The following is a 22,713-nucleotide window of genomic DNA, read 5'->3' as shown; positions in this document are numbered from 1 at the left end:
AAATCACTGGCATGCAGTGGGTTAGATCCAAAAAGGAAGTGAGCAGGATGAACTCTTCTTGAGGAATGAATGGGCCTGGGAGATGCTTCTCAAGGCAGCTTGAGACGGAGCTACTATCAGCCCTAGAGATTATACTGTCCTTGGGGTTCCAAAACTCTTATGCAGGAGTAGACAATTTTGCAGGTGACTTAAGGAGCAGTCACCCACTTCTACATGTTGGGGGCTCAGGCACTACCTGAAGCTGGGTCACTTACAACCCAGGCCCCTGGGAATTGGGCTCCAGGAAGCAGGTAAAGGAAGTTCCTCCAGCCTCCTGATGAAGGAGAAGAAGTAGACATCTGAAGTGAATTATTGCATTACCCTACTTTTAATTTTGTACTGGCTTTGCACTTTGTGCAAAGCCTTTATGGGTGTAGGAGTGGAACAACTACACTTTAAAAATATTTGAATGAGGCCCACTAGTTGTTTACTTTCTGAGGTCTATAGATGACTAGATGACCCTCATTATAATTTTTCCTGGCATTTCACCTTCTGCAAAGCCTTTATAAGTGTAAGATTACAGCAGCTACACTTTAAATACATTTGAAAGAGGCCCGCCAGTTGTTGTCTTTCAAGGGTTGATGGATGACCCTCCTTATAATTTTTTTCTACCTTGGTACTTTCTGCAAACCCTTTATGAGTGTACGAGTACAGCAACTAAAATCTCAAAATATTTACATTGTAAAATTTTTATGAATTCAATTAGTCATCTGTGCAGTTAATGTGGTTTTTGATACATTATGGAGATACAGTACAGACCAAAAGTTTGGACACACTCATTTAAAGATTTTTCTGTATTTTCATGACTATTAAAATTGTACATTCACACTGACGGCATCAAAACTATGAATTAACACACGTGGAATTATATAGAGTACTTAACAAAAAAGTGTTTTGCGCATTCTTGGCATTCTCTTGATGAGTTTCAAGAGGTAGTCACCGGGAATGGTCTTTCAACAATCTTGAAGTAGTTCCCAGAGATGCTTAGCACTTGTTGGCCCTTTTGCCTTCACTCTGCGGTTCAGCTCAGGGGTGCTCACCAAAAAGATATGTAATTCAAAAGCAAAAGAAAAAAAAGTGGTTAGCACTCACCAAACCCGACGCTGTAAAAAGTCTTTATTTTGACATGGACATGGACGGAGAGAACATGATGTCTGGAGGATGACAGCTGTTTCGCACTACATGCGCTTCCACAGATCCCACAGATTTTTTTTTTTTTATCTTTTTCTTTTTTTTTTTTCTTTTGCTTTTGAGATACATCTCTACAACAACTGTTAAGAGGAGACTTTCTGCAGCAGGCCTTCATAGTAAAATAGCTGCTAGGATACCACTGCTAAGGACACGCAACAAGCAGAAGAGACTTGTTTGGGCTAAAGAACACAAGGAATGGACATTAGACCAGTGGAAATCTGTGCTTTGATCTGATAAGTCCAAATTTGAGATCTTTGGTTCCAACCACCGTGTCTTTGTGCGACGCGGAAAAGGTGAACGGATGGACTCTACATGCCTGGTTCCCACCGTGAAGCATGGAGGAGGAGTTGTGATGGTGTCGGGGTGCTTTGATGGTGACACTGTTGGGGATTTATTCAAAATTGAAGGCATAGTGAGCCAGCATGGCTACCACAGCATCTTGCAGCGGCATGCTATTCCATCCGGTTTGCGTTTAGTTGGACCATCATTTATTTTTCAACAGTACAATGACCCCAAACACACCTCCAGGCTGTGTAAGGGCTATTTGACCAAGAAGGAGAGTGATGGGGTGCTACGCCAGATGACCTGGCCTCCACAGTCACCAGACCTGAACCCAATCGAGATGGTTTGGGGTGAGCTGGACCGCAGAGTGAAGGCAAAAGAGCCAACAAGTGCTAAGCATCTCTGGGAACTCTTTCAAGATTGTTGGAAGACTATTCCGGGTGACTACCTTTTGAAGCTCATCAAGAGAATGCCAAGAGTGTGCAAAGCAGTCATCAAAGCAAAAGTGGCTACTTTGAAGAACCTAGACTATAAGACATAATTTCAGTTGTTTCACACTTTTTTGTTACGTATATAATTCCACATGTGTTAATTCATAGTTTTGATGCCTTCAGTGTGAATGTACAATTTTCATAGTCGTGAAAATACAGAAAAATCTTTAAATGAGAAGGTGTGTCCAAACTTTTGGTCTGTACTGTATGCAACACTCCAAAAAAAGCGTTAAGAAATTTTTCTTGATTCAATTATTTAATTACTTACTGCAGCCCATTTTTCTTTAAGTGCCTCCTTATTGTGCATCTTGAAACAGCCACACTGCTAGTTTTCAGAGAGTCCGAGTATTTCAGATTATGTTATTTGTGGGTTTTTCTTTGCATCCCGAACAATTTTCCTGGCATTTGTCACAGGTCTCAGGTCAGGATGTTACTTGTAGTAGCCATTCAAACCCATTTGTGTCAACTTCTGTACATGTTATCAGGCCAAAATCACCAGAGTATGTGAACTTTTGATTAGTGTCATTTGGATATTTTGGGTTGTCATTATGATTTAAAAAGAGAAAACACAGTAAATTGACAGTAAATGGCTTCACCCAACCACTAACCATGAGTGGAGAAAAAGTTTTGATGTTATCATTCATATTCTCTGAAAAAAGCAAAGCAAGAAAGCAAAAATTCTGCGGGGGTATGTAAACTTTTGAGCACAACTGTATTTTGAGCAACGTTGAAACAACAAAATGGATAAATGTAAACTTCCATTGTTCTGATAGGGAAATATGGTTTCATTTCATGAAACACTCACGTTTTTGATTTTTAATAAAGTCTTATAAAATGACAGTACTTGCCTTTTTGAGGCATACAAAAAAGAGCGTCTCACTACATTTTTGTGTCCGGCTTGAAGAGGAGGTCAGACAGAGAAAAGTTTCTCCATCTATTACATCAGAATCAATGGCATTATCAGTGGATTTGCCTAAATCACATTTTTCAGGGCTTCAGTTGGAAACCCCGACTGATCCACTAACGTGTGACAAAAACATGATTTGAACCCAGCCATACAAAAGATTTATTTTTCTTTTTTAGGTTTTACATTCCTCAGCTGTAGTGAGCAGATACTTTGCACAAATTAGTAATGACATTTTACAACACTACATAAGTCTATTTTTCCTAAAACCCAGAAAGAAAATTAAGCTGATATAACTTTGTAATACTGATTAATAATAATATACTTATCCTACCTGCTTTTCTCCACTTGGCTTCTTGTGATTTAATAACAGCTCAACTGCTCCAACCACTTCTTTCCTTATGGCATGTAGTAAAGCATCTCCAACATAGACATTATAACTTAGCAATAGCTCAATCAGTTCAAGGTTTTCATTTTCAATGGCAATTAATAGCGCTGTTCTTCCCAAGGGGTCAATGCAATTAATATTGATTCTGAAATAGATTTCGGCTTCTTCAAGTGATTGCTTCACGCTGGCGAAATCACCTTTCTCCACCGAACTTAGGTAGGCTTTCTCATACGGGGAGAGTTCAGACTCTGAGCGTACAATTCGGAGGGGGATCCGATCTTGGAAATGAGAATTGTTGCCTTTACTTTTGTAGTAAAACAGAGCCATATTTTATGCCATAATACAATGTCTCTGAAAAATAGAGAAAAATATCAGTTAGCATCATCAAAGGATTGTTATTATTATGCACTTGTAGCGCAATATAATGTTGTGATTTAATGGGGTTGTCCAGAATTTCTAACAGATAGCCTACCCTTTGGATAGACTATGAATTTATATTTAGCAAGAATCTAAGCATGTGCCCCCACTAATCAGCAGAGCAAAGGTACTGAAGTGCTGACTGAATACTACAAAGTAACATTCACTTGGAATGGCAGCATGGCACACTTTGGTGTGGAAGCACGGCACACTCTTGTGTGGTAGCACAGCACAATCTGGTGTGGTAGCACAGCACAATCTGGTGTGGTAGCACAGCAAACTCTAGCATGGCAGTGTGGCACACTTTGGAGTGGCAATGCCGCACACTCTGTTGTGGTAGCACGGCACATTCTGGAGTGGCAGTTCGACGCACTCTGGGGTGGTAGCATGGCACACTCTGGAGTGACAGTATGACACACTAGCTCAATTCTAACGAGCAATATTCACATGAATGGCCTAAGCTGCTATTCCTGGCACATTCATAGCATTGAAAGGTCGTGAGCTGTTAGGTCTCTTTAATACGGGAGTCCATTGTGGTTTCTAAAGTTAGACTCCCACTGATCGTATACAACATAATAATCTACTATTTAATTGTCTAAGGGTCACTTCCGTTTTTCTGTCTGTCCTTCTGTCATGGTTATTCATTCGCTGATTGGTCTCGCCAGCTGCCTGTCATGGCTGCTGGGACCAATCAGCGACGGGCACTGTCCGGAAGAAAATGGCCGCTCCTTACTCCCCGCAGTCAGTGTCTGTCGTCCGCATAGTCCCCTCCGGTCACCGCTAACACAGAGTTAATGCCGGCGGTAACGGACCACGTTATGCTGCGGGTAACGCACTCCATTACCGCCGCTAATAACCCTGTGTGTCCCCAACTTTTTAATATTGACGCTGCCTATGCGGCATCAATAGTAAAAAATGTAATGTTAAAAATAATTAAAAAAATAAACCTGCTATACTCACCCTCCGTAGTCCGCCGAGCCTCTCCCGCCGGCCGCCATCTTCCGCTGCACTTTCTGGTGGCAAAGATGGTATGGCAGAAGGACCTGCCATGACGTCACGGTCATGTGACCGTGACGTCATCACAGGCCCTGCGCGCCTGCGCTAGAAAGACCTGCCATGATGTCACGGTCATGTGATCGCGATGTCATCACAGGTCCTGCGCCCATACCAACGCTGGGACCGGAAGCTGCCGTGGACTACAAGGGGCCTTCGGAAAGGTGAGTATATGTTTATTTTTTATTTTTTCACTTGTGACAAACCTGGCTGGGCAATATACTACGTAGCTGGGCAATATACTACGTGACTGGCCAATATACTACGTGGCTCTGTGCTGTATACTACGTTGCTGTGCGATATACTATGTCACTGGGCTATATACTACATAACTGGCCAATATACTACGTAACTGGGCAATATACTACGTGGCTGCGCAATATACTACGTGACTGGGCAATATACTACGTAACTGGCTAATATACTATGTGGCTGCGCAATATACTACGTCACTAGGCAATATACTATGTGACTGGGCAATATACTACGTCACTGGGCAATATACTACGTCACTGGGCTATAAACTACGTGACTGGGCAATATACTATGCGGCTGGGCTATAAACTACGTGACTGGGCAATATACTATGTGGCTGGGCAATATACTACGTGGCTGGGCAATTTACTTCGTGTCTGGGCAATATACTACGTGGCTGGGCAATATACTACGTAGCTGGGCAATATACTACATAACAGGCCAATATACTACGTGGATGCGCAATATACTACATCACTAGGCAATATACTACGTGACTGGGCAATATACTACGTAACTGACCAATATACTATGTGACTGGGCAATATACTACGTCACTGGGCAATATACTACATCACTGGGCTATAAATTACGTGTCTGGGCAATATACTACATGGCTGGACAATATACAGTTAGGTCCATATATATTTGGACAGAGACAACATTTTTCTAATTTTGGTTATAGACATTACCACAATGAATTTTAAACAAAACAATTCAGATGCAGTTGAAGTTCAGACTTTCAGCTTTCATTTGAGGGTATCCACATTAAAATTGGATGAAGGGTTTAGGAGTTACAGCTCCTTAACATATGCCACCCTGTTTTTAAAGGGACCAAAAGTAATTGGACAATTGACTCCAAGGCTATTTCATGGACAGGTGTGGGCAATCCCTTCGTTATGTCATTCTCAATTAAGCAGATAAAAGGCCTGGAGTTGATTTGAGGTGTGGTGCTCGCATTTGGAAGGTTTTGCTGTGAAGTAAACATGCGGTCAATGGAGCTCTCCATGCAGGTGAAACAAGCCATCCTTAAGCTGTGAAAACAGAAAAAAAAAACATCCGAGAAATTGCTACAATATTAGGAGTGCCAAAATCTACAGTTTGGTACATACTGAGAAGAAAGAAAGCACTGGTGAACTCATCAATGCAAAAAGACCTGGGCGCCCACGGAAGACAACATTGGTGGATGATGGCAGAATAATCTCCATGGTGAAAAGAAACCCCTTCACAACAGCCGACCAAGTGACCAACACTCTCCAGGAGGTCGGCGTATCAATATCCAAATCTACCATAAAGAGAAGACTGCATGAAAGTAAATACAGAGGGTTCACTGCACGGTGCAAGCCACTCATAAGCATCAAGAATAAAAAGGCTAGACTGGACTTTGCTAAAAAAACATCTAAAAAAGCCAGCACAGTTCTGGAAGAACATTCTATGGACAGATGAAACCAAGATCAACCTCTACCAGAATGATGGAAAGAGAAAAGTATGGTGAAGGCGTGGTACAGCTCATGATCCAAAGCATACCACATCATCTGTAAAACCCGGCGGAGGCAGTGTGATGGCTTGGGCATGCATGGCTGCCAGTGGCACTGGGTCATTAGTGTTTATTGATGATGTGACACAGGACAGAAGTAGCCAAATGAATTCTGAGGTATTCAGAGCCATACTGTGTGCTCAGATCCAGCCAAATGCAGCCAAACTGATTGGTCGTCGTTTCATACTACAGATGGACAATGACCCAAAACATAAAGCCAAAGCAACTCAGGAGTTTATTAAAGCAAAGAAGTGGAATATTCTTGAATGGCCAAGTCAGTCACCTGATCTCAACCCAATTGAGCAGCATTGCACTTGTTAAAGACTAAACTTCAGACAGAAAGGCCCACAAACAAACAGCAACTGAAAACCACCGCAGTGAAGGCCTGGCAGAGCATCAAAAAGGAGGAAACACAGCGTCTGGTGATGTCCATGAGTTCAAGACTTCAGGCAGTCATTGCCAACAAAGGGTTTTCAACCAAGTACTAAAAATGAACATTTTATTTACAATTATTGAATCTGTCCAATTACTTTTGGTCCCTTTAAAAATAGGGTGGCACATGTTAAGGAGCTGAAACTCCTAAACCCTTCATCCAATTTTAATGTGGATACCCTCAAATGAAAGCTGAAAGTCTGAATTCCAACTGCATCTGAATTGTTTTGTTTAAAATTCATTGTGGTAATGTCTATAACCAAAATTAGAAAAATGTTGTCTCTGTCCAAATATATCTGGACCTAACTGTACTACGTCACTAGGCAATATACTACGTCATTGGGCAATATACTACGTGACTGGGCAATATACTACGTGGCTGGGCAATATACTACGTCGCTGGGCAATATACTTCGTCGCTGGGCAATATACTATATGGCTGGGCAATATACTACGTAATTGGGCAATATACTATGTGGCTGGGCAATATACTACGTGGCTGTGCAATATACTACGTGGCTTGGCAATATACTACATCGCTGGGAAATATACTACGTCACTGGGCAATATACTATGTCATTGGGCAATATACTACGTGGTTGGGCAATATACTATGTGGCTGGGCAATATACTACGTCGCTGGGCAATATACTATGTGGCTGGGCTATATACTACGTAATTGGGCAATATACTATGTGGCTGGGCAATATACTACGTGGCTGAGCAATATGCTACGTGGCTGTGCAATATACTACGTGGCTGGGCAATATACTATGTGGGCTTTGCAATATACTATGTGGACATGCATATTCTAGAATACCCGATGTTAGGGTTGGCGGAACGCACCAAATATATAGTTTATTAGATGGAATTGGTGCGTTCGCAACCCGGGATCCACCGTGCAGGAAAATACCTGCTGCTAAGTAAGACGGACTATATGGCGGTACTATAAGTATGCATACAAGGGTTAACTTTACCCTGCGTGAAGGAAGCGATCCTGTTGTGTCACAGGACCGCGGTACCGCACATAGAGCGCGAGCAATAAGTCAGCGAACACAACCCCAACTAGGATTGAAGTCCGATTAGACCACTGCTGGCACAACACCGCAACTGGGTGTGTAAGGAAACTATCGAAATAGTAAATAAAGGCACGAGAGTGCGTGCGGTGCTGCACAAACGGACGCCGCTAACCACCCAGGCTTGGGTAAGGAAAGCTCACAGCGCCGTACAGGCGGTCACAGCAACTAGACGCTGTTATGTGTGTTTTGTGCTGATGGCTAGTCGGGCGCTAGATAGCTACCATCATCCGCAAACAGTCAACAACACTAGGGAGGGATATTTAGGAGCTTTCATCCTTCGACATACATCCATCTACACACACACATATTTTCAAGACAATACTAGCGCATGGCCATGCGGTCATGCGCAGTTTATATAGTTGCAGCACAGGAAGCTGCTACTGAAGTTTTTGCCCTTTCAGGACCTTCCAGAAGGACCAATGAAAAGTGCTGCAGTACCTGAGCATGTTTTGCCCTTTCAGGACCTTCCAGGAGGACCAATGGAATGTACTGCAGCACCTGAGCATGTGAGCGAACATGTGGCCCTCGACCTCCAATGGGAGACCCTGCCCTGGGCATGCTCAGTGTGAGTAAACAAGGACTTAGTCCCAGAGAGGCTCGCTCGCCGCAGATCAGTGCAGGGTACCATAGGAAAGCCAGAAAAAGCAGTAGTGACCCTATGCACCGAATCAGCCTCAGCGAGACGCTGGGAGCGACGTCTCCGCTGAGCAGAGCCCACTGCGGCCGATACCGAATGGGAGACCGCAGCAGACACGGATCGAGATTCCCCCTGTGCAGCAGAGGAAACTCGACTCCTAACTTTACCCCCCCCCTAGGGCCCCCCCTCCTTGAGCCTCACTACGCTCAAAAGCTGCGATAAGCAGCGGAGCCCGAATGTGCTCCACAGGCTCCCAGGTTCTATCCTCTGGGCCGTGACCCTTCCAGTCCACCAGATAAAATTTCTTGCCACGTACCACCTTGCACCCCACAATAGCATTCACCTCAAACTCATCCGTGGATGAACCCGATGTCCCAGCAGATGACTCAGAAAACCGGGACAAATGAACGGGCTTTAAGAGGGAAACGTGGAAAGTATCGGTGATACCAAGGCGTGGAGGAATAGCCAAATGGTAGACCACAGGGTTGACCTGTTCCAGAACCTTAAACGGGCCAATGTAGCGAGGAGCAAACTTAGTGGACTCAACTCGCAGCCTGATGTTACGGGCGGAGAGCCACACTAAGTCGCCAGGAGCAAAGACCGGAGCGGGGCGCCGGTGTGTATCAGCTGAAACCCTCATTCTCTCCTTGGAGGCCCGGATGGCATCCTGTGTGCGGTCCCAGATGTCATGTGCCTCCACCGCCCAGTCTGCCACCCTAGAATCAGTGGATGACACGGGCATGGGCACAGGGACACGCGGATGCTGGCCGTAATTAAGGAGAAAAGGAGTTTGACCAGTGGAATCGGCTACGGCGTTGTTCAAGGCAAATTCCGCCCAAGGTAGCAAAGATGCCCAGTCATCCTGCCTAGCAGAGACGAAATGTCGCAAATATGTCACCAGAGTCTGGTTGGTTCTCTCCACCAACCCATTCGTCTCGGGATGGTATGCAGAGGAGAGGTTTAACTCTATGCTGAGTAAACGGCAGAGCTCTCTCCAAAACCGAGATGCGAACTGGGGACCCCGATCGCTGACAATCTTATCAGGCATACCATGCAATCGGAAAACGTGTTTAATGAACAACACCGCAAAGGCCCGTGCTGAGGGTAACCGAGGAAGCGGCACCAAATGCACCATCTTGGAGAAATGGTCGATGACAACCCAAATAATGGAGCAGCCACGCGACTTGGGTAGACCCACCACAAAGTCCATCCCGACCATCTCCCAGGGCCTGTCTGCCACCGGTAGAGGGTAAAGCAACCCAGCAGGCCGTTGCTGAGGAGACCGATTCTGGGCGCAAGAAACGCACGCCTGAATATAGTCCTTGACATCTCGGGCCATATGCGGCCACCAGTATGTTCTCGCCAGAAGCTCAGATGTCCTCTTGGTCCCAAAATGCCCACCCACTCTGGAGGAGTGAGCCCAAGAGAGAACCTCCGGTCGCAAGTTAGCTGGTACGAAAGTCTTGCCCGGGGGCACAGACTCTAGCGAAACTGGAGCTACAGTTCTCAGGCTCTCAGAAGGGACAATAAGCCGAGGCTCCTCCTCCTCCGATGACACCTCGGAGCGGGAGAGAGCGTCAGCACGAACGTTCTTCTCCCCGGAGAGGAAATGGAGAGTAAAATGGAACCGGGAGAAGAACAGGGACCATCTAGCCTGGCGAGAATTCAGCCGCTGGGCCGTTTGCAGATACACCAAGTTCTTGTGGTCAGTGAAGACTTGGAAGGGAAAGCGAGCTCCCTCCAAGAGATGTCTCCACTCCGAAAAAGCCAACTTCATGGCCAGCAACTCCCTGTCCCCAATGGAATAATTCCTCTCCGCTGGTGTGAAGGTCTTGGAGAAGAAGAAGCAAGGATGCTTCCGACCTTGAGCATCCTTTTGGAAAAGGACTGCTCCAGCACCAACGGATGAGGCATCCACCTCCAAGATAAATGGCTTATCAACATCGGGGCGATGTAGGATGGGAGCGCTAGCGAAGTGTGACTTGATCGAGAGAAAGGCTTTGGAGACCTCCTCTGACCACAACTTGGGATTTGCTCCCTTCTTGGTGAGGGCAACCAAGGGAGCTACCAAAGTTGAGAAGTGTGGGATGAACTGGCGATAATAATTAATGAACCCCATAAAGCGCTGCACCGCTTTAAGAGAATGGGGTTCCTGCCAGTCCATTACAGCCTGTAGCTTGGCAGGATCCATAGCCAAACCCTGGGCAGAGATGATATAACCAAGGAAAGGCAAGGACTCCTGCTCAAACACACACTTCTCCAACTTGGCGTAGAGGGAGTTTACCCGTAAGAGGTCGAAGACTTTGCGAACATCTCTCCGATGGGAGTCAATATCTGGAGAGAAGATGAGAATATCATCCAGATAGACTACGACCGAGGTGGTGAGCATATCCCGGAAGATGTCGTTCACAAAGTCTTGGAAAACGGCTGGGGCATTACAGAGCCCAAAGGGCATCACCAGATATTCATAGTGCCCATCCCTGGTGTTAAAAGCCGTCTTCCATTCATCCCCCTCACGGATGCAAATCAGGTTATAGGCACCCCGCAGATCTAACTTCGTAAATACCCTCGCTCCCCGTAGCCCATCAAACAGCTCAGATATCAGGGGTAATGGGTACTTGTTCTTAACGGTGATGGCGTTAAGACCCCTGTAGTCTATGCATGGACGTAAGTCTCCAGTCTTCTTCTGTACGAAGAAGAACCCAGCCCCTGCCGGTGACACTGACTTCCTAATGAATCCTCTTGCCAGATTCTCTTGGATGTACTGAGACATTGCCTCCTTCTGCGGGAGAGATAACGGATAGACTCGACCCGGGGAGGCTCAGCACCAGGCAAGAGGTCAATAGGACAGTCATAGGGGCGGTGAGGCGGAAGGGTCTCCGCAGCTCTTTTGGAGAACACGTCTGCATAGGGCCAATAGTGCTTGGGGAGAGAGGAAAGATCTGCGGGTACCTGTGTAGTAGCAACCTGAACGCACTCCCTCTGACATCTACCCTCGCAGGATTTACTCCATCCCAAAATTCTCCCAGGGGACCACTCAATATGAGGAGAATTGTAGCGAAGCCATGGTATCCCCAACAGGACCTCATCAATTCCCTCAGGAATGACTAATAGGGAGATTATCTCCTGATGTGATGGAGACACAGAAAGCGTGAAAGGAATGGTTTGGTGGGTAATCTGTGAGGGTAGTGTTGACCCATTTACCACTCGAACGGTCACAGGCTTGGCGAGCATCACCAAGGGTATTGCGTGACGCTGGGCAAAAGAGGAAGACATAAAATTACCCTCTGCCCCAGAATCCACGCATAGCTCGACCATAAGAGTGGATGGGCCTATGGTAATTGTCCCCTTGAAGGACAACTTTGAGGCAAACGTCGCCGTGTCTAGTGTACCTCCTCCAACTGCCACTAAACGCTGACGTTTCCCCGACCACTGAGGACCCTTGGAGGCAAGATGTCCTGACTGCCGGTAAACATGACGGACCTTATGTGCACGGGTGGACTGAGACTTGGATCCCGCTCGTGTCACCTCTAAGGCCTCATGTGACTCGGACGCCTGGACTGGAGATTCCAAAGGTTTGGCAAAGGTGGGAGCCAGCCGAAACCTCTGCCTACACTGGGCTCGCTCCAACCTTCGCTCGTGAACACGAAGGTCTATGCGAGTAGATATGGCTATGAGCTCCTCCAGTGTGGCGGGAATCTCCCTAGTGGCCAAAGCGTCTTTCACATGGTCAGCCAGCCCCCTCCAAAATACAGGAATGAGGGTTTTATCTGACCATTCCAACTCAGACGCTAATGTCCGGAAGAGAACAGCAAAATGGCTGACCATGGTTGAACCCTGAGTCAAAGCCAGCAGCTGGAGCGCTGTATCATGGGTGACTTGAGGTCCTAAAAAGACCTGTTTCAGAGAGTCCAGAAACAGAGGAACACTCCGCAACACATGATCGTTGCGCTCCCACAGCGGCGTAGCCCACTCCAACGCTCTGTCCGACAAGAGGGAGATTATGAATCCCACCTTTGCCCGCTCAGTAGGGAAACGTGCAGTCAGGAGCTCGAGGTGTATTGTTGTGAATTCTGTGGCTGAATTCACTCCTGTGGTCACAAGTGGTACTGCAGCTTCTGAGCTTCCTCCCTCAGGTGTTCTGGTGAGCTCGTTAACTGCTTCATTACTTAACTCCGCCTGATGCTGCTATCCTTGCGCCTTGTCAATGTTTCAGTGTTGGATCTGAGCTTCTCCTGATTGTTCCTGTGACCTGCTGCTCTGTATAGCTAAGTGCTTTTTGCTTTTTTGTTGCTTTTTTTCTGTCCAGCTTGTCTTTTGTTTTGCTGGAAGCTCTGAGACGCAAAGGGTGTACCGCCGTGCCGTTAGTTCGGCACGGTGGTTTTTTTTTGCCCCCTTTGCGTGGTTTTGCTTTAGGGTTTTTTGTAGACTGCAAAGTTCGCTTTACTGTCCTCGCTCTGTCCTAGAATATCGGGCCCCACTTTGCTGAATCTATTTCATCCCTACGTTTTGTCTTTTCATCTTACTCACAGTCATTATATGTGGGGGGCTGCCTTTTCCTTTGGGGAATTTCTCTGGGGCAAGTCAGGCCTATTTTTCTATCTTCAGGCTAGCTAGTTTCTTAGGCTGTGCCGAGTTGCCTAGGTAGTTGTTAGGCGCAATCCACAGCCGCTTTTGTTGTGTTTAGGATAGGATCAGGTGTGCAGTCTACAGAGTTTCCACGTCTCAGAGCTCGTTCTTGTATTTTTGGGTATTTGTCAGATCACTGTGTGCGCTCTGATCGCTAAGCACACTGTGTTTCTGGATTGCCTTCATAACACCTGTCATTAGCAAACATAACAGTACAAGGAGCCTAACTAATGATTCTCAATAGAGGGAAAGAAAAAGTTCTGACATAATTTTTTTTTTTTTTTTTCTCAGCTCTGTGTTCACTTTTTTTTTTTCCCCTAGACATTTGGGTGATTCTGGACACAGGTGTGGACATGGATATTCAGGGTCTGTGCTCTTCAATGGATAATCTCGTTATAAATGTACAAAAAATTCAAGATACTATTGATCAGAAATCTATGTTAGAACCAAGAATTCCTATTCCTGATTTGTTTTTTGGAGATAGAACTAAGTTTCTAAGTTTCAAAAATAATTGTAAGCTATTTCTGGCCTTGAAACTTCATTCTTCTGGTAATCCTATTCAACAGGTTTTGATTATTATTTCTTTTTTGCGCGGCGACCCTCAAGACTGGGCATTTTCTCTTGCGCCAGGAGACCCTGCATTGAGTAGTGTCGATGCGTTTTTCCTGGCGCTCGGATTGCTGTACGATGAGCCTAATTCAGTGGATCAGGCTGAGAAAAATTTGCTGGCTTTGTGCCAGGGTCAGGATGATATAGAAGTATATTGTCAGAAATTTAGGAAATGGTCAGTACTCACTCAGTGGAATGAATCTGCGCTGGCAGCTTTGTTCAGAAAGGGTCTCTCTGAGGCTCTTAAGGATGTCATGGTGGGATTTCCTATGCCTGCTGGTTTGAATGAGTCTTTGTCTTTGGCCATTCAGATCGGTCGACGCTTGCGCGAGCGTAAATCTGTGCACCATTTGGCGGTACTGCCTGAGGTTAAACCTGAGCCTATGCAGTGCGATAGGACTATGACTAGAGTTGAACGGCAGGAATACAGACGTCTGAATGGTCTGTGTTTCTACTGTGGTGATTCCACTCATGCTATTTCTGATTGTCCTAAGCGCACTAAGCGGTCCGCTAGGTCTGCCGTCATTGGTACTGTACAGTCCAAATTCCTTCTGTCCATTACCTTGATATGCTCTTTGTCGTCGTTTTCTGTCATGGCGTTTGTGGATTCGGGCGCTGCCCTGAATCTGATGGATTTGGATTATGCTAAACTTTGTGGGTTTTTCTTGGAGCCTTTGCGGTGTCCTATTCCATTGAGAGGAATTGATGCTACACCTTTGGCCAAGAATAAACCTCAATACTGGGCCCAGCTGACCATGTGCATGGCTCCTGCACATCAGGAGTTATTCGCTTTCTGGTGTTGCATAATCTGCATGATGTGGTCGTGTTGGGGTTGCCATGGCTACAAACCCATAATCCAGTATTGGATTGGAATTCCATGTCGGTATCCAGCTGGGGTTGTCAGGGGGTACATGGTGATGTTCCATTTTTGTCGATTTCGTCATCCACCCCTTCTGAGGTCCCAGAGTTCTTGTCTGATTATCAGGATGTATTTGAAGAGCCCAAGTCCGATGCTCTACCTCCGCATAGGGATTGTGATTGTGCTATCAATTTGATTCCTGGTAGTAAATTCCCTAAAGGTCGATTATTTAATTTATCCGTGCCCGAACACGCCGCTATGCGCAGTTATGTGTAGGAATCCCTGGAGAAGGGACATATTCGCCCATCGTCATCACCACTGGGAGCAGGGTTCTTCATTGTAGCCAAGAAGGATGGTTGGCTGAGACCGTGTATTGATTACCGCCTTCTTAATAAGATCACTGTTAAATTTCAGTATCCCTTGCCATTGTTATCTGACTTGTTTGCTCGGATTAAGGGGGCTAGTTGGTTCACTAAAATAGATCTTCGTGGTGCGTATAATCTGGTGAGAATCAGGCAAGGAGGGTTGTATGGAAAACTGCATTCAATACGCCCGAGGGTCATTTTGAGTATCTAGTGATGCCGTTCGGACTTGCCAATGCTCCATCTGTGTTTCAGTCTTTTATGCATGACATCTTCCGTGAGTATCTGGATAAATTCCTGATTGTTTACTTGGATGACATTTTGATCTTCTCAGATGATTGGGAGTCTCATGTGAAGCAGGTCAGAATGGTTTTTCAGGTCCTGCGTGCTAACTCTTTGTTTGTGAAGGGATCAAAGTGTCTCTTCGGTGTGCAGAAAGTTTCATTTTTGGGGTTCATCTTTACCCCTTCTACTATCGAGATGGATCCAGTTAAGGTCCAAGCCATCCAGGATTGGATTCAGCCGACATCTCTGAAAAGTCTGCAAAAGTTCCTGGGCTTTGCTAATTTTTATCGTCGCTTCATCTGTAATTTTTCCAGCATTGCCAAACCATTGACCGATTTGACCAAGAAGGGTGCTGATTTGGTTAATTGGTCTTCTGCTGCTGTGGAAGCTTTTCAGGAGTTGAAGCGTCGTTTTTGTTCTGCCCCTGTGTTGTGTCAGCCAGATGTTTCTCTTCCGTTCCAGGTCGAGGTTGATGCTTCTGAGATTGGAGCAGGGGCGGTTTTGTCACAGAGAGGTTCTGATTGCTCAGTGATGAAACCATGTGCTTTCTTTTCCAGGAAGTTTTCGCCCGCTGAGCGTAATTATGATGTGGGCAATCGAGAGTTGCTGGCCATGAAGTGGGCATTCGAGGAGTGGCGTCATTGGCTTGAAGGAGCTAAGCATCGCGTGGTGGTATTGACTGATCATAAGAACTTGACTTATCTCGAGTCTGCCAAGCGCTTGAATCCTAGACAGGCCCGTTGGTCGTTATTTTTTGCCCGCTTCGACTTTGTGATTTCGTACCTTCCGGGCTCTAAAAATGTGAAGGCGGATGCTCTGTCTAGGAGTTTTGTGCCCGACTCTCCGGGTTTATCTGAGCCAGCGGGTATCCTCAAGGAAGGAGTCATTGTGTCTGCCATCTCCCCTGATTTGCGGCGGGTGCTGCAAAAATTTCAGGCGAATAAACCTGATCGTTGTCCAGCAGAGAAACTGTTCGTCCCTGATAGGTGGACTAATAAACTTATCTCTGAACTTCATTGTTCGGTGTTGGCTGGTCATCCTGGAATCTTTGGTACCAGAGAGTTAGTGGCTAGATCCTTCTGGTGGCCATCTCTGTCACGGGATGTACGTACTTTTGTGCAGTCCTGTGGGATTTGTGCTAGGGCTAAGCCCTGCTGTTCTCGTGCCAGTGGGTTGCTTTTGCCCTTGCCGTCCCAAAGAGGCCTTGGACACATATTTCGATGGATTTCATTTCTGACCTTCCCGTTTCTCAAAAGATGTCAGTCATTTGGGTGGTCTGTGATCGCTTTTCTAAAATGGTCCATCTGGTGCCCTTGGCTAAATTGCCTTCCTCCTCTGATTTGGTACCTTTGTTCTTTCAGCATGTGGTTCGGTTGCATGGCATTCCTGAGAATATTGTTTCTGACAGAGGTTCCCAGTTTGTTTCAAGGTTTTGGCGAGCCTTTTGTGGTAGGATGGGCATTGACCTATCCTTTTCCTCGGCTTTCCATCCTCAGACTAATGGCCAGACCGAACGAACCAATCAGACCTTGGAAACATATCTGAGATGTTTTGTTTCTGCAGACCAGGATGATTGGGTGTCCTTTTTGCCGTTGGCTGAGTTCGCCCTTAATAATCGGGCCAGCTCGGCTACCTTGGTTTCTCCATTTTTTTGCAATTCTGGGTTCCATCCTCGTTTCTCTTCAGGACAGGTTGAGTCTTCGGACTGTCCTGGTGTGGATTCTGTGGTGGATAGGTTGCAGCAGATCTGGACTCAGGTAGTGGACAATTTGATCTTGTCCCAGGAGAGAGCTCAACTTTTCGCTAATCGCAGACGCCGTGTGGGTCCCCGACTTCGTGTTGGGGATCTGGTTTGGTTATCTTCTCGTCATATTCCTATGAAGGTTTCCTCTCCTAAATTTAAACCTCGTTTTATTGGTCCGTATAGGATTTCTGAGGTTCTCAATCCTGTGTCTTTTCATTTGACCCTCCCAGACTCCTTTTCCATACATAATGTATTCCATAGGTCGTTGTTGCGGAGATACGTGGCACCTATGGTTCCATCTGTTGAGCCTCCTGCCCCGGTTTTGGTGGAGGGGGAATTGGAGTATATTGTGGAGAAGATTTTGGATTCTCGTGTTTCTAGACGGAAACTCCAGTATCTGGTTAAATGGAAGGGTTATGCTCAGGAAGATAATTCCTGGGTTTTTGCCTCTGATGTTCATGCTTCCGATCTTGTTCGTGCCTTTCATGCGGCTCATCCTGGTCGGCCTGGGGGCTCTGGTGAGGGTTCGGTGACCCCTCCTCAAGGGGGGGGTACTGTTGTGAATTCTGTGGCTGAATTCACTCCTGTGGTCACAAGTGGTACTGCAGCTTCTGAGCTTCCTCCCTCAGGTGTTCTGGTGAGCTCGTTAACTGCTTCATTACTTAACTCCGCCTGATGCTGCTATCCTTGCTCCTTGTCAATGTTTCAGTGTTGGATCTGAGCTTCTCCTGATTGTTCCTGTGACCTGCTGCTCTGTATAGCTAAGTGCTTTTTGCTTTTTTGTTGCTTTTTTTCTGTCCAGCTTGTCTTTTGTTTTGCTGGAAGCTCTGAGACGCAAAGGGTGTACCGCCGTGCCGTTAGTTCAGCACGGTGGTTTTTTTTTGCCCCCTTTGCGTGGTTTTGCTTTAGGGTTTTTTGTAGACTGCAAAGTTCGCTTTACTGTCCTCGCTCTGTCCTGGAATATCGGGCCCCACTTTGCTGAATCTATTTCATCCCTACGTTTTGTCTTTTCATCTTACTCACAGTCATTATATGTGGGGGGCTGCCTTTTCCTTTGGGGAATTTCTCTGGGGCAAGTCAGGCCTATTTTTCTATCTTCAGGCTAGCTAGTTTCTTAGGCTGTGCCGAGTTGCCTAGGTAGTTGTTAGGCGCAATCCACAGCCGCTTTTAGTTGTGTTTAGGATAGGATCAGGTGTGCAGTCTACAGAGTTTCCACGTCTCAGAGCTCGTTCTTGTATTTTTGGGTATTTGTCAGATCACTGTGTGCGCTCTGATCGCTAAGCACACTGTGTTTCTGGATTGCCTTCATAACACCTGTCATTAGCAAACATAACAGTGTATACCACATTGGCTCACGAAACCCCTACAGGACTTACTGTCCCCAGAGTATCTCTCAGGCAAAGGAAGGTGAGATAGGGTCGGAACAGAGGTGGCAGTGGGTAAAGCTGCTGCAGCCTCGCTAGCAGCCTGAACAGCTATTGCGGTAACATCCACCGCCGAGGTTGCACGCTCAAGAGACGCCAACCGGCCCTCCAGCAGCTGGATGTACACCTGCAATCGCTGTTCATCCGCCATTACTTAGCCAAATCCTGGCGCTAGTATTCTGTTAGGGTTGGCGGAACGCACCAAATATATAGTTTATTAGATGGAATTGGTGCGTTCGCAACCCGGGATCCACCGTGCAGGAAAATACCTGCTGCTAAGTAAGACGGACTATATGGCAGTACTATAAGTATGCATACAAGGGTTAACTTCACCCTGCATGAAGGAAGCAATCCTGTTGCGTCACAGGACCGTGGTACCGCACATAGAGCGCGAGCAATAAGTCAGCGAACACAACCCCAACTAGGATTGAAGTCCGATTAGACCACTGCTGGCACAACACCGCAACTGGGTGTGTAAGGAAACTATCGAAATAGTAAATAAAGGCACGAGAGTGCGTGCGGTGCCGCACAAACGGACGCCGCTAACCACCCAGGCTTGGGTAAGGAAAGCGCACAGCGCCGTACAGGCGGTCACAGCAACTAGACGCTGTTATGTGTGTTTTGTGCTGATGGCTAGTCGGGCGCTAGATAGCTACCATCATTCGCAAACAGTCAACAACACTAGGGAGGGATATTTAGGAGCTTTCATCCTTCGACATACATCCATCTACACACACACATATTTTCAAGACAATACTAGCGCATGGCCGTGTGGTCATGCGCAGTTTATAAAGTTGCAGCACAGGAAGCTGCTACTGAAGTTTTTGCCCTTTCAGGACCTTCCAGAAGGACCAAAGGAAAGTGCTGCAGTACCTGAGCATGTTTTGCCCTTTCAGGACCTTCCAGGAGGACCAATGGAATGTACTGCAGCACCTGAGCATGTGAGCGAACATGTGGCCCTTGACCTCCAATGGGAGACCCTGCCCTGGGCATGCTCAGTGTGAGTAAACAAGGATTTAGTCCCAGAGAGGCTCGCTCGCCGCAGATCAGTGCAGGGTACCATAGGAAAGCCAGAAAAGGCAGTAGTGACCCTATGCACCGAATCAGCCTCAGCGAGACGCTGGGAGCGACGTCTCCGCTGAGCAGAGCCCACTGCGGCCGATACCGAATGGGAGACCGCAGCAGACACGGATCGAGATTCCCCCTGTGCAGCAGAGGAAACTCGACTCCTAACACCCGATGCGTTAGAATCGGGCCACCCTCTAGTAACATATAAAGGTAGATCATCAACTGGAAATTCTTAAAATAGATAGATAGAACAGCAATATTGAATTTCATACCTGTTTGGCAGTCACATGCCAATTTGACTATTATTTGTGGCATGGTACTGATTTCTATATACTTTAAAATGTGAAAAGCGATTAAATGGGGTTTACCACTGTGAAACTCAATGATCCTGAGAACTCCCAGAGAGCTATTTCCTACAGTCCCATAGGGAATGAACTGACCAGAGGTGCACATGCCCAATCTTCTAGTTATTTAGGCAAGGCTCAGAAGAAGGCTTTTTTCGGGATTGTTGAGGATCCCAGCAGGCGAACCCCCATCAATGAGGAAGATAACTAGGACAAACCTGTGGGATGTGGGAAATGACGCTGTATCAATAGAGTTACCTACAGAAATGCCATTGAGACTGAAAACAATACTGCAGGAGACTATCGGATTAGAGAACATTCTGTTTTTTGAACTCTTTTTAATACTTGTGATCAGTATAGATTTTGGGCACTATGGGGTTAAGCAATCAGGAAGGACTCCATTTGTTTTCTTGTCAGTGCAAACAACATACTTAATTGCACACATGCAGTAGGTTTATAATGACAGCTTGAAGAGGTCGTCCATTTGAAAAAAGTTTCTTCAGATGTGTTTCAAATGTAAAAATATGCCGCTAATATATATGTATTAAATGGAATCTTTTAGCAAGTTTTTGCTATTTAAGCAGAGAGCAGCATAATGGAGGGGTGGAGAGCTTGATTCCTGAGATGTGTCACTTGTTTACCAGCTTACTGTTGTTTTATTGCAATCAGTGTTTTATCAGCAGAATATTATCACTGCAGGACTAGGTGTCTCCCGACAGGCAGTCAGGCTAATATATGTAATTAGGAAAGCATGGTGCTTCTGGAATTCTGGTGGTGCACAAGTAGGATAACCAAATCCGTCAGCTGTGATGTAGAAATGCTTGGCACTCGTATAGGTGTTCAAGAACTTATTTATTGAGTGAAGAAATTCCTGAAAAAATGAGACGTTCTGCTGTCTTAGCAGTGGACACTGCAGACTCTCACACAGCCCGCTGTCATACAGATCTCCTCTGTCTAGTAGACTGATGAAGGTCAGGAATGGACCAAAACATCTCATTTTTTCAGGAATTTCTTCAGTCAATAAATAAGTTCTTGAACACACCTATACAAGTGCCAAGTATTTCTACATCAAGGCGGACATGTGTAACCCAGCCCCAGCCATTGATTGGCAGCTAGCTTGCAATACAGAGTGCACACAGGAAGCTGACAATCACTGGCGTGGGCGAGGTAATACATAGCTCAGCATTCTGACCACTGCTACATGTACTGCAGAGAAAACAGTGATCCTTTCAAAACTGCACCAAGGTGGCCAGTAAGTGATACATCACGGGAATCAAACTCTTTGGCTCAAAAATTCCCCTTAACAAGAGCGACACAATCTCCAGATACAAATGCTAATCCTGGACTCAGTGACTCCATTCCACTTGGGTTCAACAAAGATGAAAACTTTTTTTGTGTTGGCATGTGACCAGAGCTGTGTGGGAAGGGGGCTGGCTGACTAGTTAATTTCAATAGCTAAAACAGCTCCATTTTCTGTCCATTCATCAGCAATGACAGAGAAGAAGTCTGGCTTAGCTACTGATATCAGTCAGTGAGTGAGCTCTCTTGGACACTGGTCATGTGTAGACACAGAAAACTTACTTCTGTCCAAACCAGTAACCAACACTGATATCAGGAGATTTGGATACCTTTGATAATGCAAATATACAGTTGTGTGAAAAAGATTTTGCCCCCTTCCTGATTTTCTATTCTTTTGCATGTTTGTCACACTTATATGTTTCAGATCATCAAACAAATTTAAATATTAACGAAATATAACACAAGTAAACACAGAATGCAGATTTCAAATGAAGGAAAAAGAAATCCAAACCTATAGATCCCTAAACCTAATAACTGTTCGGGCCAACCTTAGCAGCAACAACTGCAATCAAGCGTTTGCAATAACTGGCAATGAGTCTTTTACAACGTCCTAGAGGAATTTTGGCCTCTTATCTTTGCAGAATTGTTGTAAATCAGTCACTTTGGAGGGTTTCCGAGCATGAACCACCTTTCTAAGGTCATGCCGCAGCATCTCAATCGGATTAAGGTCAGGACTTTGACTAGGCCACTCCAAAGTCTTAATTTTCTTTTTCTTAAGCCATTCAGAGGTGAAGTTGCTGGGGTGCTTTGGATAATTTTCCTGCTGCATAACCCAAGTGCGCTTCAGCTTGAGGTCACAAATAGATGGTCAGACATTCTCCTTCAGGATTTTTTGGCAGATAGCTGAAATCATGGATCCATTTACCACAGCAAATTTTCCAGGTCATGAGACAGCAAAACAGCCCCAGACCATCACATTACCCCTACCATATTTTACCATTGGTATGATATTCCTTTCTAAAATTCTTGTTACTTCTACACCAGATGTAATGGGACATACAACTTGCAAAAAGTAAAAATTTTTATTGTCAGTCCATAGAGTATTCTCTTAAAAGTCTTGGGGATTATCAAGATCTTTTTTGCTCAGTCTCTTTCTGATGGTGGAGACATGGACACCGACCTTAACTTAGGAAAGTGAGGCATGCAGTTCTTTGCATGTTATTGTGGGGTCTTTTGTGAACTCTTGGATGAGTCGTTGCTGCACTCTTGGGGTTATTTTGGTAGGCTGGCTACTCCTGGGAAGGTTCCCCTCTGTTCCATGCTTGCGCCATTTGTTGATAATGGCTCTCGCTGTGGTTGGCTGGAATTCCAAAGATTGAGAAATG

The 22,713-nt window shown here is 45.8% G+C and overlaps 1 protein-coding gene across 1 annotated transcript in view; it reads right to left on the bottom strand.

Moving 5' to 3' along the window:
• The window catches only part of TRPC4 (transient receptor potential cation channel subfamily C member 4), a 413,435-nt gene that overhangs the window by 232,746 nt on the left and 157,976 nt on the right, over positions 1-22,713 (bottom strand). Inside the window, exon 2 of the mRNA XM_069758936.1 lies at positions 3,242-3,646. Coding sequence (XP_069615037.1) covers positions 3,242-3,622 — 381 coding nt within the window. The 5' untranslated portion in view covers positions 3,623-3,646. The remainder of the gene's footprint in view (positions 1-3,241; positions 3,647-22,713) is intronic.

Source organism: Ranitomeya imitator, chromosome 3, assembly GCF_032444005.1.
Source record: "Ranitomeya imitator isolate aRanImi1 chromosome 3, aRanImi1.pri, whole genome shotgun sequence".
NCBI classification, from domain to species: Eukaryota; Metazoa; Chordata; class Amphibia; order Anura; family Dendrobatidae; genus Ranitomeya; species Ranitomeya imitator.
Note: the sequence above shows the minus strand (reverse complement) of the source record. Positions and strands in the feature narration are given on the sequence as shown.